The sequence below is a fragment of the Callithrix jacchus genome, chromosome 1, assembly GCF_049354715.1.
Source record: "Callithrix jacchus isolate 240 chromosome 1, calJac240_pri, whole genome shotgun sequence".
Lineage (NCBI taxonomy): Eukaryota > Metazoa > Chordata > Mammalia > Primates > Cebidae > Callithrix > Callithrix jacchus.
The window spans coordinates 200,882,170-200,897,345 of NC_133502.1; the positions used below are offsets into that span (position 1 = coordinate 200,882,170).

General features: G+C 57.6%; 2 protein-coding genes across 10 annotated transcripts in view; both read right to left on the reverse strand.

Moving 5' to 3' along the window:
• Positions 1-295: 295 nt before the first annotated feature.
• CASTOR1 (cytosolic arginine sensor for mTORC1 subunit 1) lies at positions 296-4,723 on the reverse strand. 8 transcript variants are annotated; one of them, XM_009009093.5, is made up of 9 exons: positions 4,587-4,723; positions 3,889-3,959; positions 2,543-2,730; positions 2,326-2,458; positions 1,996-2,119; positions 1,439-1,552; positions 1,192-1,274; positions 1,008-1,102; positions 296-877 (listed from the first exon to the last, which is right to left on the reverse strand). In XM_009009093.5, exons 1-9 carry the CDS (start codon positions 4,697-4,699, stop codon positions 809-811), a joined length of 990 nt encoding a protein of 329 aa, XP_009007341.1. In that variant the 5' UTR covers positions 4,700-4,723; the 3' UTR covers positions 296-808. The 8 variants fall into 8 exon arrangements, with proteins under 8 accessions (XP_009007341.1, XP_009007334.1, XP_078194287.1 ...); XM_009009086.5 differs by having other exon boundaries at positions 1,996-2,122; XM_078338161.1 differs by having other exon boundaries at positions 4,499-4,723.
• Positions 4,724-7,541: 2,818 nt separating this feature from the next.
• TBC1D10A (TBC1 domain family member 10A) overlaps positions 7,542-15,176 on the reverse strand; it is a 36,526-nt gene continuing 28,891 nt past the window's right edge. For both annotated transcript variants that reach the window (XM_035269316.3, XM_009009123.5), the window contains 6 exons: positions 11,440-11,546; positions 10,653-10,767; positions 10,520-10,585; positions 9,446-9,635; positions 9,176-9,330; positions 7,542-8,371 (listed from right to left, as the gene is read on the reverse strand). In XM_035269316.3, coding sequence (XP_035125207.1) covers positions 7,892-8,371; positions 9,176-9,330; positions 9,446-9,635; positions 10,520-10,585; positions 10,653-10,767; positions 11,440-11,546 — 1,113 coding nt within the window. In that variant the 3' untranslated portion in view covers positions 7,542-7,891. The remainder of the gene's footprint in view (positions 8,372-9,175; positions 9,331-9,445; positions 9,636-10,519; positions 10,586-10,652; positions 10,768-11,439; positions 11,547-15,176) is intronic.

Here is a 15,176-nt window from a genome sequence, read left to right on the forward strand (position 1 = left end):
TCTGGGCTACTTGGAAGCTATTCTGAAATCTGGGAACAGCCCAGATTTCAAAGGCAGGCATGGGAATGGGAATCATGTGACCTTGGCTAAGTCACGTCACCACCCAAGCCTTCGGTTCCTCGTCTGGAAAATAGTGATGGCTCACTAAGCTATGGTGAGAGGTGAATGAGGCAAAGCCAGGTGAGCCCGGCCCCCAGTAAGCTACACAGAGACACCAAGACCCCAGACTGAGGGGCCCATGAGATGGAGCCATGGCTAAGACTCAGATGACCCCCAAGGACCACAGCCCAACCCAGTCACTACAAAGTCCTTTATTAACAAGGCAATAAAAACAGAAGAGAGAGAGATGTCAAAATACTTTTCTTGGAGGCCCCAGGAAGGAGAGGCACTGTCAGGACTCACCTGGCCAGGTAAGGCGACCCCACCAGAGGCAGAATGGAGGTCAGGGCCCTGTCCGGGAGGACAGCTGGCCCAGGAAGGCTGCGGGGAATGGCTCGGGCCCCAGGCAGGGACTGTGCAAACCCTGAGGCCGTGCAGGGAGTGATGGGTTGGGGGCTTAAGCCCCGAGCACCGTGTTCCCCTGCCTGGCAGACCTAATCAGACGAGCAGCTGCCCACTCCACCAGCAAGTACACACAGGTGTCCACATAAGAGCCGGTGCCTGCACACAGCTTACATACAGAGAGCAGAATGAGGGTCCCCCGGCAGGAATGGGGGCTCATTCCAGAGCTTAAGGAAATAGCTTAGAGGAGTCTTTGGAAGCCTGGATCGAGGGGAGAACAGGGAGGCTGCTCTGTTCCCCACCAGTCTCAGGAAGCCAGGCCTTCCTGCCGCCGCTGGAGGACCTCAATGACGCTGCCGATACCATCCTCGGGCACCTGAGGGCAGGAGGGAGGGTCAAGGCCAAAGCTGGGCACCCCCTGACTTCCTGGTCCAACCGAGACTACCTCCTGCCACCCACATTTCTGGGCCTCACTCTCCCCGAAGAAGCTCCCCCATGGTGCTCACCAGGGCATGGTCAAAGTTGAAGGTGCTGATGTAGTAGGCGGAGATGTCCGCAGCAGCCAGGGGAACCGCGATCTGTGCCACGATGCCGCATTCATCTGAGGGTGGCAGAGGAGGGGCACATGTGGCACATGCCAGTTGCTCCCCAGACACTCTCCAACCCCCCAGTGCAGGGAATGGCCCTCACCAAAACCCAGGGGCTGTCCACCGATGCGCACCATCCTCCACAGCTCCCCTGAGGAGCTGGTCAGCAGGAGGTCACTGGGGAACCTGGGAAAAGAGTTGGGTGATGGGCAGGGCACCCCCACCCACCCCTGCCTGACCGTGAGCTCTGGGACAGGCTCACCTGCTGACCTCAGAGTCTGATGCCCCACCTCTTCCCTCTCTGGGGTTGGCTGGGGCCTGTGGCCCACCCAGGGACAAGGGTCACCTACTGTTTCTGTGTCTCAGCATCCATGACAATGGAGATATAACCCTCGATGAGGGAGAAGGCAAAGAACGTGATGGAGCTGGATTCAGGACCGATAGAGGCTGCCTCCTTGGGAGTGCTGGGGAGGGACGGGAGGTTTAGGGGCTCTGCCAGGCACCCAGCCTACTGCCCCCTCGCCCAATCAGCCTCCAGAACCCTGAGAAGGAGCTGACATGGTGGCCCAGGCAGGCCCTCCCATCTCTGCTCACCATCCAAGGGTCCAGCCCTCTGAAAGGTGTGGGTAGGGATGGGGGAGGGTAATAAACCTAGCCTATGCCAAAAACAAAGGACCCCACGGTCAGAGGGACAGACCGGGGCACGGCTCAAGGGTGGCTCTGCCAACACCACTGGAAAGGGATCCAGCTTTGCAGGGAGAACTTCCCCAAACATCAGCGAAGCACAAATGAGTGTCATGGGCTGCCAGGAACCCCAAGAGAGGACAAGGCAGAGTTGCAAAACTGACAAATGGGCAGAAGGCGGTGGGACAGAGTGTGAGGACAAAGACGAAGTCCCAAGGTCCACCTGTGCGAGTAGAAGAGGACATCTATGAGGGTGGTGGCGATGGCTGGCAGCGTCTCAGGGTCCAGTGTGAGGACACAGAAGCGGTTCTGTGGGCTCTGGATGGGATGCACCGTGGGGCTGGGCCCTGCTGGAGGACAGCAGGTGGTGAAAAGGTGTCTGTGGGCTGGGGCTCCCCCTGGTGGCCAGTCAGGGAGAAGCTTGGGCCAGGGGCAGGTCTTGCTATCCAGGAACTGATCTGGGCCCTCCTGCCCCATTGGGGCCCACAAGAGAAGGGCCCCAGTAGGAAAGGGAGGCCCTGCCCAAGTCGAGGTGTCAGGTGGCGGCCCTCACCATGCTGAGTGCGGGGAAAGCCGTTGCTGGAATCGTCCCTGGCCACAGGCATGGGCTCTCCGCCCACTTCGCGGTAAATGTCAAACTCCTGGGCTAGCGTGTGGATCACCACGGACAGGTCCTGCTCCCGCACCTGGGCCACAGCAGATGGCACATCACATGGGCTCTCAGGTACCTATTCCCACCCTGCCCTCATCAGCACCAGCAGGAAACTCACCAGGATGAAGTCAGTCTGGTAAGTGGACAGCATTAGCACAGACACGTGGTGCTCGGCCAGTGGTGCGATGACCGAGCGGGCGATCTTGGTGACCCCAGCAGCCTGCACTGCTGCACCGCTGTGAGACGACACATTCAGCACCAGCCATGTGGCCTCGGCTACTTGCAGAAACTCAGATGGGGGCAGCTCTGTGGGCAGGGGACATGTCTGGTTAGGGTCTGCAAGGCTGACCCCTGCCCCTCTCTGAGCCTCAGTTTCCCTCTCTGTGCCTTGGAGGGCTCCATCAAGGTAAGGGCAGGTCTGGAGGCTGGGGCCGTCTCCCCCCAGTTCTGCTCCTGAGGACCGTATGTGTGCAAAGACAGAAAGATTTCAGGTGCTGGCCTGGTGGCATTGAAATTTCCCACTTAAGATCAGAGGTCCAGATTCAGAGAGACCTGGGTCCAAATCCAAGCTTTGCTATTTATTTGTCTTGTGACCTGGGGCAGGTGATTTGAATCTCAGTTTCCTCATCTGTAAAATGGGACAATATCTACCTCACTCCTGTGTATTCTGTGGGTTAGCAGAAGCTTTATACCACATGGCACCACCAGGGGGCATTCCCAGATCAGGTTGGCTGGGGGACTGCCTTCCCCTTTTGCAGACCCGAAAGACTTCCCTGCATCAAAAACAGGGAAACTAAGGCCTGACGTGGAGCAGGGGGACAGGCCAAGCTCCTGTTAGCTGACCTGAGACTCCAAGCCTGTGAGGATGGGCCGGGCCAGCAGCAGGAGGAGGAGCTAGACGTCACCTCCAGGGCCCAGGGAGGGCCCAGGCTGGCGTCCAGTCCTGAGCAAGGGCCAGGGCCTGGGTGGCTGCTATTCGCCCCAGCACAGCCAGGAGGCCTCGAGGACCCTTTCCTGAGATGGCTGCCTGCTCCTGCATTCCTTCCCTCAGACTCCTGGAGTTCCCAGACAAGCAGGAGAGGAGGTGACCCAAACCAGGGAGATAAGACCAGGAGGAAATAACGCCCAGGGAGTTCTAACAGCAGCACTTGCCTGGAGCCATAACAGAGACCCTTCTGCAGGCTACGACTGCTGAGTGCCCCTCAGTAGTGTTAAGTTTATAAAGCCCTCAGGGATCCTATTTATCAGAATCATAACTGTGCCCATTTTACGTTAGAGGAAACAGCTCAGAGAGGGGAAGTGATTTGCTCAAAGGCACACAGCCAGGGAATGGCGGAGTAGGATTCGAACCCTGACCCATCTGCTTTTAAGGCTTAAGACGAATCTCAGCAACAGGTGAGAACCCTACAGAAGGAGAGCGCGACAAGCCCCTCCCGTACTCCCGTTCCCCAGACCAGCCCCCACCTTTAAAGCCCTCCTCGTCCACCATAAGCGTGTAATCCTCAGGGGTCTCCGTCAGGCTGAAGAACTTGCACCTGGTTGGGGGTGGGGAGCATCTTCAGCTTGGTGTGGAGAACTGGGGGTCGGGAGTGGATTTCTCTCCATCTGCCCCGAGACACCCGCACGACCCCGGGCCCGGCGCCTTCCTACCCCCTCGGCCGTTAATTTCTAGGGCAATGGGGTAAGGGCCCCATCTCCAATGTCGGGAGCTGCTTTTCGGCTTCCCGACCTCTCCAGAGCCTTCCGCCCCTCCACTCTTCAAGGGAGGAGAGGTTCACACCCGCGGCGACAGCCCCATGGGCGTCGGACCTTGGACCCCCTAGTCCAGCCCCTCTGACCTGAAGGGAAGCGTCCTGGAAGGAGCTCCCCGCCGTGGCCAGGTAGGAATGCCCCCATAAGACTCCACTGAGTTAATAAGCATTGCCTATCCCAAGCTGTTTGCGCTTTACCCCGGGGAGGGGGCCTCACAGGGCCGGATAGGCGGCGGTCCCGGGGAGGGTAGGCCCAGGCCGGATGGCGGCCGGAGGGGGAGAGCCCTCCCCACCCGGTCCCGCCCGTCTGCCTGCCTGCCTGCCTTAAGGCGATCCTAATCCTCCGACCCTGGCCCGGAGCGACAGCAGAGCCCCCAGCCCCCATCTGCGCTCCCGAACCCGGGCGCGCACCGGCTGCGGCGGGGCAGGAAGAGCAGCTTGATGAGTGGGTGGGTGTAGAGCCAGAGACCGGGACGGGCGATGCTCAGCACCCGCACCCGGTGCTCTAGGATGTGCAGCTCCATCGCGGCCCGCGCGGACCGGACCCCGCCGCCAACCAGACCCAGGCCGCGAGGGAGGCGGGGCGGCGGGGGTGGTACCAGGGACTTAAAGGAGCCGCTGCTTGGCCGCGTCCACGCCGCCCGCTACGCGGCTGACCCGCCCAGCCCCGAGCGGCGTCCGGCTCCTTGACGGTCACGCCCCGCGGGAAGCGAGGCCTATTGGGTGGTCACGCCTCCTCCTAAAGCCAGATCTTCATCCCTCTCTCCAGCCCAAGGAGACCGCCCCGAATGGCTCCGCCTTTTTTAGCACTGGCTCGGGGATAGACCCCACCCTGTCTGACTCCTCCAGGCCCCGCCCCTGACGCGCCCCCTTCCTGGGCTCCGACCTTTCCGCGGAACGCCAGCCTTGCAGGGAATGGGAGCCTGCCGGAGGCGGGGGACGTTTCTGTCCTTCTGGCACACACGTGGGTTTTATGACTGAGGTCCTTGAGACAGAAGGGCCGCGAGACGAATTGGAGCTCGGCTGGGACCAGAGCGCTGTCCCCAAGCCCCGAGAGCGATGAGAAGCACAGGTCTGCTGTGCGGCGCCGTCTACCCGGCACCTTTCCCTCTCTTTCCTCTCAGGACCGCAAGGGGGCGGGGCCGCCATCACCGGATTGCGATTGATACATACTCCTCCCTGCTTGCCAGGAGGCTGACAAGTTGAAACCTGGCCTGGTGGCCCCACTTGTTCCTCTCACCCAACTTTCAGAATAGAAGGCTCCCCACCGGGTGCACACAGAGATAGAGTCCTAGCCACCTCTGCCCGAGTGACATACTTTGGGTTGGGGGCTAGAGGTGGCCAAGGCCTAAGACTTGAAGTCCCTCGATACAAACAAAACCCAGAAGTGCTTGAGCCAGTAATGCCCAATGCTCGGACTTTGCGGGGGCAGGCCCATGTGGCTGAGGTGCACTGGGTACTCAGACTTCTAGCCTAAAACTTGAGCCCCAAAGCCTGCAGCCCTTAGCTGGCAGGTGCACATCTAAACTTGCTTCATGTTCAAGGAGGTCCCCAGCACTGGCAGACACCCCAGGTCTTATCAGGCCTCCACAGATCTAAGGAGACCCCAGGGCTGAGCAGGCATCAGCTTGTCCATGTTGGCTCCATGCAGGACCAAGAATGCTCCAGGGGACCCTTGTCTGGCCCGAGCACCCTGAGGCCTCAAATGTGAGGCTTTGAACCAAGCAGATTAAAGCAGGCCTCAGGCCTGATTGGGACCCAGCAGGCCTGAGCAGACCCTCTGCCTGCTTTGGAGCCCCCACCATAGGCAAATGGAAGCCAAGCTCAGCCTCCTCCCTGGACTCTCAGGCTTGACACATTCCTGTGGAACACTGTGTAGCCACCACATCCTGGCCTGTCCCTTAGAGGACTAGGGGAAGGAGGAGCTTCTCAAAGGTTGAGCCCATCTCATCAATGGCAGGTGTAGATGGGGTGGGAAACCATAGGGGTGAGGGAGAGGAAGCAGGAAGTGGGGTGGCCTGCCTTGATAGTCTCTTGAGACTCTTCACCTCCCTAGGCCTCAGCATCCCCAGCTGTACTAGGACAGGATGTTCCAGGCCCAGGCAAAGCCTGAAAGCTCCCAGGGAGGCTCTGCTCCTCCCTCTCCTGCCCCCTCCTCCTATGGCCTGGCCTGGCCCAGCTTGGTCATCTGCCAGGAACAGCACTATTGTTTGACTGGAAAAGCTGCTTCCTCAGCAGAAGCGGGGGGCCTTTTTCAGGGACACCCTGTCCTTGCCCTCACCAGTCATCAGGTTGTGACCGAAGTGCCTGCCGGGGCCCTCAAGGGCAGAGTCAGGTCTCCTGGGCCCTGGTCAGGAAAGAAAGCTGAGTGAGGGGCTCGCGGTACAGATCTAGCTGACGCTGGGTGGTTCCTTTCCCACTCAGCTCCTGTTTGTTTCTTTGTCTGCAAAATGGGGCTAATTGAACCTACCTGACCAGTTCAGCCTAGCACATGGCAATTGCTCAGTAAATGGAAGTTGGCATTTTATCAAAGGTCCACACTTTGCCCCTCTCCCCTCTGCCTGAGGGCCTGGGCTGAGCCTGTGAGGACCTTCATGGTGCTCCACCCCAGACCTCTCACCACCCCTTCAGAATGAGCTCTCAGAAAATTACTGGAGCCTGAGGTGGCATCCAGGCCAGACCTTGAAGGAGGAAGGCCCTGAAATATCCTCCTTAGGAGTCCCTGTCCTGCTGGTGGTGGGTGAGGACCAAGGCCTGGGGAGCATGCCCTGCTCTGCCCAGCACTCAGCTCCAGCCCTGGTGTCCCTCATCTATGGCAGAAGGTAGACATGAGGCAGTGGGGATGGGGTGAATGATAATGGGAGTTCATGGCTGAGCTTGGTGGCTCACTCGTGTAATTCCAGCACTTTGGGAGGCTGAGGCAGGCAGATCACGAGGTTAGGAGGATCATGAGGTCAGGAGATCTAGATCATCCTGGCCAACATGGTAAAACCCATCTCTACTAAAATACAAAAAAATTAGCTGGGTGTGGTGGTGGGCACCTTAATCCCAGCTACTCAGGAGGCTGAGGCAGGGGATTCGACTGAACCCGGGAGGTGGAGATTGCAGTAAGCCGAGATTGTGCCACTGCACTCCAGCTTGGGCGACAGAGCAAGATTCCATCTCAAAAAAGAAAAGAAAAGGGGGGTTAAGAATGAAGGCTGGCCAGGGACTCGGCATGTCCTCTGGCAAAGGTACCTCTCAGAGAGGCTCTGGTGCTGGGCTGGGCTCAGGAGGAGGGGCTCTGTAGGGCAAAGAGAAGAGATGCTGAGCACCAAGGTGACCAAGGTGGTGCCCACTTCCCAGCCCCTGGCTGCACACCAGCTCTCTACACAAGGCTGTTTATTTCTGTACAAAACCACGTTTCTATTTTACACAAAGAACACCTCACCCTTTCCCCTCACCCCAGCACCCTAGCCCTGGGGAGCATCCCCCAGGAGGAGGGGGCTGAAGGAGGCCCCAACCCCTGGTCCCTAGCTTCTGCCTGCCCTCACTGTACCAGCCTGAGTGCCACTGTAAAGAAAATAAATAAGGAGGCTCAGGCAGAATCTGCGTTGGACCAGCCAGACTCCAGCCCAGCCCAGTGACCAGGCGGCTTGGCCCTCAGAGGGTGGGCAATGGAACGTCAGTTCATGAGGTGTGTGGAGACCCCGCCCTGGAGGCCTTAGCTGCCAGGGTTACAAGTAGGTGTCCTCACTCTCTTGGGACGTCAGGCTCTCCTGGGAGCGGTGGTGGGCTGAGACCTGGGGAGCTGAATCCTGAGGGGCTGAGGAGGTCTGGGGGGCTGAGTCCTTCAGGGGCACATGCTGTGGGGGATAGGCATCTCCTGCAGCGGCCTCCACCATGGCTTGATCTGGGGCTGGGGGCTCCTCCGGCTGCCCTCTCGCCTTTGTCTGCTTCTGTTGCTCCTTCTGGGCCTGCTTGGATGGCTTGGATTTGGCTTTGGAACCAGGGAAGGGGGCATCTGGGGGGAGGCGGATGGACGGCGAAGGTTGTAGGGTGGGCCGGGGACCGGGTTCTGCGTCCAAAATGGCCTTGGCACCATGCAGCCTGGGTGGGGAGCGGCACTGCAGCTCACCCCGGGTCTCCTGCCAGCGCCGCAGCTGGATGAGGTGTTCACGCTCAATCTGGCGCTCTGTCACGGGCAACTCCACCACCTGCGGGGGCAGTGAGAGGCAAGTGGGCACCAAGAAGAAGGACCTTCCCCTTCTGCCTCCCAGCCTGGGCCCCCAGTCTCCCTCAGCATCCCCCAGCCCTGGCCACTAAACACTGACCCCAGGAAGGATGAGAGTCTAGTCCCAAGCTGCAGTCACAAGCCCCAGAGCTGAGTGCCAGGTGAGCTGGACACTTGAGATCCACCGCCTCAGAGGGGAAAACTGCCCACAGCTTTACAAGTCTACCTGCCCTACTATGGGGCCAAAGGGATGAGACCCTGACAGCGAAAAACCTGCTCTCTGCCAGTGTGTCCCCCACCACTGCCTAGGGCAGCCTGGCTGCTTAGGCTGAAATTCCAGCTCCACCACCTTCTGGCTAGGTGACTTTAGGGGGAGCTGCTTAGTGATCCTGCCTCTGTGAGCCTCCATTTCCTCACGTGTAAATGTGCCCATGCACGTGCCACCTAATTATAGCCCCTGAGAGACAAGTATCCATAAAGAAAGCAGCAAGGGAAATAGAGCTAAGACTGAATTGGGTGCCAGGGAGAAAGTAGGGGTGTGGGTTGCCACTCCTCTTCATTCCCAAGCAGCTCAGATCCAGAAGGCCCTGTAGAGCTAGGCCTCTCTGTGCCCCATGCTCCTCACCAGACAGAAGGATGAGGTCCACCCACACGTTCTGGGCCACATAGCAATGGCCCTGGCATAGGTGACCCATCCTCAGGAGCTGATGGTTAGTGGGACCCCCTTCAAAGGACTCCCCACCTGTCTTCCTCCCTCCCTGTGACAAGGAGCAGGCATGGGCTGTACCTCTTGGACCAGGAAGGCCTCCTGCATGATCTTGGGGCTGAGGCTCCGCAGTCGCTCGATCGTCTCATACTGGCCCTGGCAGGCTTTGACCTTCTCGGGGGAGCCCAGCGCATGCTTTAGCAGCACCAACCCCACCCGGAAGATGATCTTGACTCCTGCATGGGGGATGAGTAGTAAGTGCAATGGGGCTTTTGGGGGTTTCTCTGGAAAGAGAGGCCCCCCTGTGGGCTGCTGGGGACAGGGATGCTGCCCCCAAGACCAACCCAGTACCTTCACAGAAGAACATGTCCCAGACGCGCAGCACAGAGCTCCAGGGCAAGGTTCGGGAGAAGGCGCACATGAACCACTCTGTCATGTAGAGAAGCGGGTCGATCTTCTGCCGGCTGAGATGCTTGTGGGCCACTGGTGACACCTTCTGCAAGAGTGAGAAGAGGATCTCCCCATCCAGCTGGATCGCCTCCTGGGGAGACATCAAGGCCATGGGGCCATGACGGTGGGCAGCAGGAGCCAGGGCAGGGACTGTATCCCAGCACCCAGCAGGCTCAGGCAGCTTCTGCCTGCAGGGTGTCAGCCTCTGCAGCTAGGATAAGCTGATGAGCAAACCAGAGCCAGCTGGTCCCCTGGGGGAGCTTATCCTGAGAAGTGCACGTGAGCAAAAGCGGCTCAGGGAGGGGGAGGGGCTGAGTGCCCGCAGCAAGGAGGAGCAGGACTGCTCTGAAGCATGTGCTGGAGGCTCTTGCCTGTCAGGGTCAAGGAAGCTCCCTAAGGACTAAAAGCTGAGGCAAAAGAGAAGTTTTTAGAGCACGGGGATAGGAGCTTCCAGGCAGATTTTAGCCTAGACCAAGGCCAAGGCAGGGAGGAACTTGATGCCCTGGAAGAATTTCAATCCTGCCAAGTGGCCAGAGCAGCTGGAGGCTGAGATGCAAGTCAGCGTGGAAGGGATAACATTGCAGCCCAAGAGACTGAACCTTGGCAGGCCTTGGGACTTCAGCCTGAAGGCAACAGAAGACTGGGAAGGTTTCTTTTTTCTTTTCTTTTTTTTTTTTTCTTGAGATGGAGTCTTGCTCTGTTGCCAGGCTGGAGTGCAGTAGGGCAATCTCAGCTCACTGCAACCTCCGCCTCCCAGGTTCAAGCGATTCTCCTGCCTCAGCCTCCCGAGTAGCTGGGACTACAGGCATGCATCACCACGCCCGGCTAATTTTTGTATTTTTAGTAGAGCCAAGGTTTCACCATGTTGGCCAGGAAGGTTTTAACCTGGGCAGGAGTCACCAGGAGAGAAGGGCCTGGAGGGGCCACAGAGGGTGTCCAAGCCTGGGGCAGGTCCCAGGCCAGGCGACCACTCACCAGTTTCTCACTGTAGTAGCCGGGCAGGTACTTCTCACAGATCTGTACCAGGCACCAGAAGGCTTGCTGTGGGTGAGAGAGACGTGAGGCCTTGCCGTCAGGGGCTCCCCCCCCACCCGGGGCCTGGTGGTACCTCAGCAGGCATGTGCATGAGCAAGACGGCGGCAATGGGCGCCTGGGCCTGGCAGTAGCCCTCCTCAGGTCGGTACAGTGTGTAGGCCTTCAGCACACGGAATAGGTCCTGCTGGCTGTGGAGAGGCCGGGCAGAGCAGTGATGACCAGGGTGACTCTGCTACTCATGGCCTTCACCCATTTTCCTCTGGACCAGCCTGCCTCAGAATCTGCACTTCCCTTGAGAGGGGAGGTGATCTGCTTGTGGTCACCAAGGGGTCAGTCTCCTACTGCAGCCCCTGGACTCTCACGTGCCTGGGGAAGGAGGTGGGGAAGGGCTCCCCTATGACAAGTGAGGGCAGAGGCTCAAAGAGAAAGCAGTGAGCAGGGCCAGGGCGGATGTAAGGCTGTGTCGGGGCTGGAAGTAGGGGCCCCTCACTCAGCAGCTGTGGCCCCTCGGCCAGGCCAGCTTTGTCCCCTGTGTCTGTCTTGGTCCCCTTGGTTGCCCCATCTCTCCCCTGCATACCTTTCACTCACCCAACTCCCTCTATCCCTCTTTCTCCCCAACAAAACCTGTATCCTGAAGAGGGCCAGGCTGGGCAAGCTCTAACACTCTAGAGTCAATGACGAAAACCGCCCCAGAGGTAATAGGAGATGCTGACAGCACACATCAGACTCAAAGCAAAAAACAGAAATGCTGACAATGGAGCTGGGGACACCCAACTTCTGAATCTCTGAACTCACTGTACCTTCTCAGACCCCTTGGGAGACAGGGCCTAGAGCTACCTCCCAAGGCCCAGCCTGCTCACCCGTGGCCCCCCCGGGACACAAACATCTCATGGAAAGGGAACTGCCGGTGCAGGTCACGCTCAATCACGTCCAGCCACTTGGGATCCCCAGGGCACATGTCCAGCTCCTAGAAGCAAGGGCACATATTAGGGGCTGGGGAGGATGGAGGTGGGCATTGCTGACAGGACATCGCTGCCCAGGGATTAGGGGAGGGGGCCCTCCACTGTGGGCAGTGCCCACCCAATGCCATCCCAGAATGGGCCTTCCCAGGGACAGGAAGAGAAGCTCAAGCAAGGATTCCTGTGCAGGGGCAAAGGGGCAAGGAGGGAAGTGCCCTGGAAACCTTAAACCTGGCTCTAGGAGACCGATGCGGGCAAGAGTGTCCACTCCAGCTGTAGCTGGAAGGACCTCCAGACATTTTATTCAGGACTTGGTTAGATACATTATGTCACATCCTTAAGACAGAAAGCTGCTGCTCTGAGCAATAGCTACCAGCTGTTCCCACTTCTCCGAGCCAGGCACTAAGCTAGGCACAGGGTACCTGTGGGCCTCACTGATCCTTCTCCTCAACCTCCAGAGACAGGACCTATCATTACAGCCTGTTTGCAGATGAGAAAACTGAGTGTCAAGTCCTCATGGATAGAAAAATGGAGGAGCTGGGACTGGAGGCCAAGTCTGACTTGAACCGTCCATCCCAGCTCCTCTGCTGAGCGCCTCCCCATGTGGGTGGCGTCACCTCTCCAGGAAAGGGGGTATGTGTGAGATCTGCACAGAGCTCTTTCTGGAAGTACATGACATCTGTCAACCATTAACCTCAGATACTTCTCTAGGTGCTGGGGTTTCAACAAAGTTTTATTCTTTCTTTTGAACTTCTGTGAACATTTCAGTATGTGCACCTTTACAAAACAACAATGCCATTACAAAACAGAAAATCTTTTCTTGGGCATTTGAAATGTTCTCTTTCTTTTTCTTTAAAATTTTTTTTTTCTTTAAAGATGGGGTTTTACCACGTTGGTCAGGCTGGTCTTGAACTCCCAACCTCAGGTGATCTGCCCGCCTTGGCCTCCAAAGTGCTTGGATTACAGGTGTGAGCCACCATGCCCGGCCTGAAATGTTCTCTACCTTGATTTGCATGTTGGTTACAATGGATGTGTATTATTTATCAAAACTCACTGACCTGCACATTCAAGATCTGTGTATTTTACTCTATATAAATGCATACCTCAATTTTTAAAAAAGAAAGAAAAAGTAAATAAGGAGAAAACCCATAGGGCTGAGCAGGGAAGAGTACTCATGAGACAAACCAGAATGTACTCAAAGGCATGGCCCAGTCACTTTTTTTTTTTTTTTTTGAGACAGTCTTGCACTCTTGCCCAGGCTGGAGTGTAGTGGCGTGATCTAGGCTCACTGCAACCTCTGCCTCTGAGTTCACATGATTCTCCTGCCTCAGCCTCCTGAGTAGCTGGGATTATAGGCACACACCACCACACACGGGTAATTTTTTATATTTTTAGGGTTTCACTATGTTGGCCAGACTGGTCTTGAACTCCTGACCTTGTGGTCTCCCACCTCAGCCTCCCAAAGTGCTGGGATTACAAGTGTGAACCACTGTGCCCGACTGGTCCAGGCACCTCCATGGAGGTGTCGGTTTAAGTACAAGTTGCCTGCAGGGCTGGGGCAACACCAGGCCCTCAGGAAGGAGGCCAGGTCATCAGCAGACACACCCAGTGGGCGCAGACCCAGGCCCTGATCAGCAGGAGACTTCATACAAGCCTCTTTCCCTCTCTGCCCCTCAATGGGGATGTCAGGGTGCCAGGAACTTGACTAGAGAGTAAGTACTGAGAGGAGCAGCTGACAGTGTTCAGGCTGGAGGGGACAGGGAGGGGCTGGGGCCCTGTGGCAGGCCCATACGGAGAGGTGTGGGTCTGTGTACTGTGCACCTCTAGGTACTGTCTGAGCACAGCGCAGGTTTGCTTTCATCAGAAAGGGGAAGAGGGCCCCACAAATTCTTCTAGCAGTTCCCATGAGGTAGAAACCCAAAAACCCCAAAACTCAGTTCCTAGGATGTGTTCATCCATCAGGCATCTCAGCAGCCTAAGGCATTTGGCCTCACATGGTTGGTGAGAAAGGAAAAGGGGGAAGCTGTAGATAGAAAGGGCACCAGCAGACAAGCAGGTACCATGGTCACAGGGCCTGTAGCCTCCACCAGCCTGAGAGGTATTGGCACCATCATAAGATGGAGCCAGAAAAGAAAACCAGGTAAAAGGCCAGGTGTGGTGGCTCACGCCTGTAATCCCAGCACTTTGGGAGGCCAAGGCAAGTGGATCACGAGGTCAGGAGTTCAAGATCAGCCTGGCCAATATGGTGAAACCCTGTTTCTACTAAAAATACAAAAATTAGCTGGGCATGGTGGTGCATGCCTGTAGTCCCAGCTACTCAGGAGGCTGAGGCAGGAGAGTCACTCAAATCTGAGAGGCGGAGGCTGCAGTGAGCCAAGATCACGCCACTGCACTCCAGCCTGGGTGACAGAGCGAGACTCCATCTCAAAACAAAAACAAAAAGGAAAACCAGGTAAAAAAAGGACATGGAGGTCCTGCCTGCCCAAGAAAGGAGGAAAAAATAGCACATGCAGGAGAGGAAGGAGCCACAGGGCCTGGAGAAGCTGCCCTGACTGCTGAAGTTGGAAAGGGCAGCCTGGACTGGGTATTACATTGGGGGCCCTGTGGGGAGAGAGCACAGAAACGGGTGCCTGCTGCCATCACAGCCCCGCCCCGTACCCTGCCTCGGCATATGCACCCACAGCAACCAGGGGGAGCTTCTCATGCTTCCTCTGGGTCACCCACAGGCAAAGTCCTTCCAGTGTGCTCTCAAACCATTCTTCCAGCTGCCAGGACTGTGCGGGAATGCGTCACTCAGCTTCAGTGCATCAAGAAGGCGAAGGCCTTCTCTGCACATCTACCTCCTCACAAGAGCAACCTTCCAGACCCCCTGGGGGTGGCTGATTCCTCTCTGGAAGCACAGCCCTGCATTCTGCTGCATACATGCTCACACCTGCTGAACCACACAGCCAGGAGGCTGGCCAGGCTGCCCACACTCTTGGCTCTCATGCCTGGCTCTGGCAGCCTGATGTTAACTATGGACTTGGACTGGGGCTCCCACCCCTGAGCCTCCCCCTTTGCCCAGAATGCAGCCCCTCAAAATGGGAGAGATGTAGCCACTAGGAGGAAGACTATGGAGTTGAGAGGCTGCTCCAGTGGGGCTTGGTATTGGGACTCTGGGGAATAATCCAATCAGCCAGATTCAGACCTACCCCAGCCAGACACTCTACCAGCTTCCCTGCCCCGGCAAGGCCAAGTGTTGCCAGCAAACAGCTCTCACCCTCTCCAGGTCAATCGCAGAAACTCTAGGCTACCTTGCCCTGCCGCTGCCCAGCCATCTCAAGGAACAGGTTTGGCAGGAGTGTTCACTGAAGAAACATGAGATATGTCAACAGAGAGCTGGTGGCGGGCAGCTCTACTCTCTCTCCCTGCCTGCCTGTCACCAGTCCCAAGGGCCTGCAAGAAACCCTGATGCCTGGGGCCAGATCTGGCAGGTAAGCCAGGGCAACCCCAGGGAATCCAACTGCTTCCCCATAGTTCCCTAGGGGAGCAGGCTGGAGGAGCGGCCCAGCTCTGAATGGAGAGATATTTTACTCTGGCCAGCCATGGGGCAGGGGACAGGAGGAGAGATGACAACAGAGGGCACCCTCTCTGGCTAC

Excerpts from the sequence above, each read along its gene's own strand:
- CASTOR1 (XM_009009086.5), bottom strand. The coding sequence starts at position 4,699 with ATGGAGCTGCACATCCTAGAGCACCGGGTGCGGGTGCTGAGCATCGCC. Across the intron at positions 2,459-2,542 it reads ACCAGACTGACTTCATCCTG|GTGCGGGAGCAGGACCTGTC; the intron begins GTGAGTTTCCTG and ends GCTGTGGCCCAG. Across the intron at positions 1,275-1,438 it reads GATGCTGAGACACAGAAACA|GTTCCCCAGTGACCTCCTGC; the intron begins GTAGGTGACCCT and ends CTCTTTTCCCAG.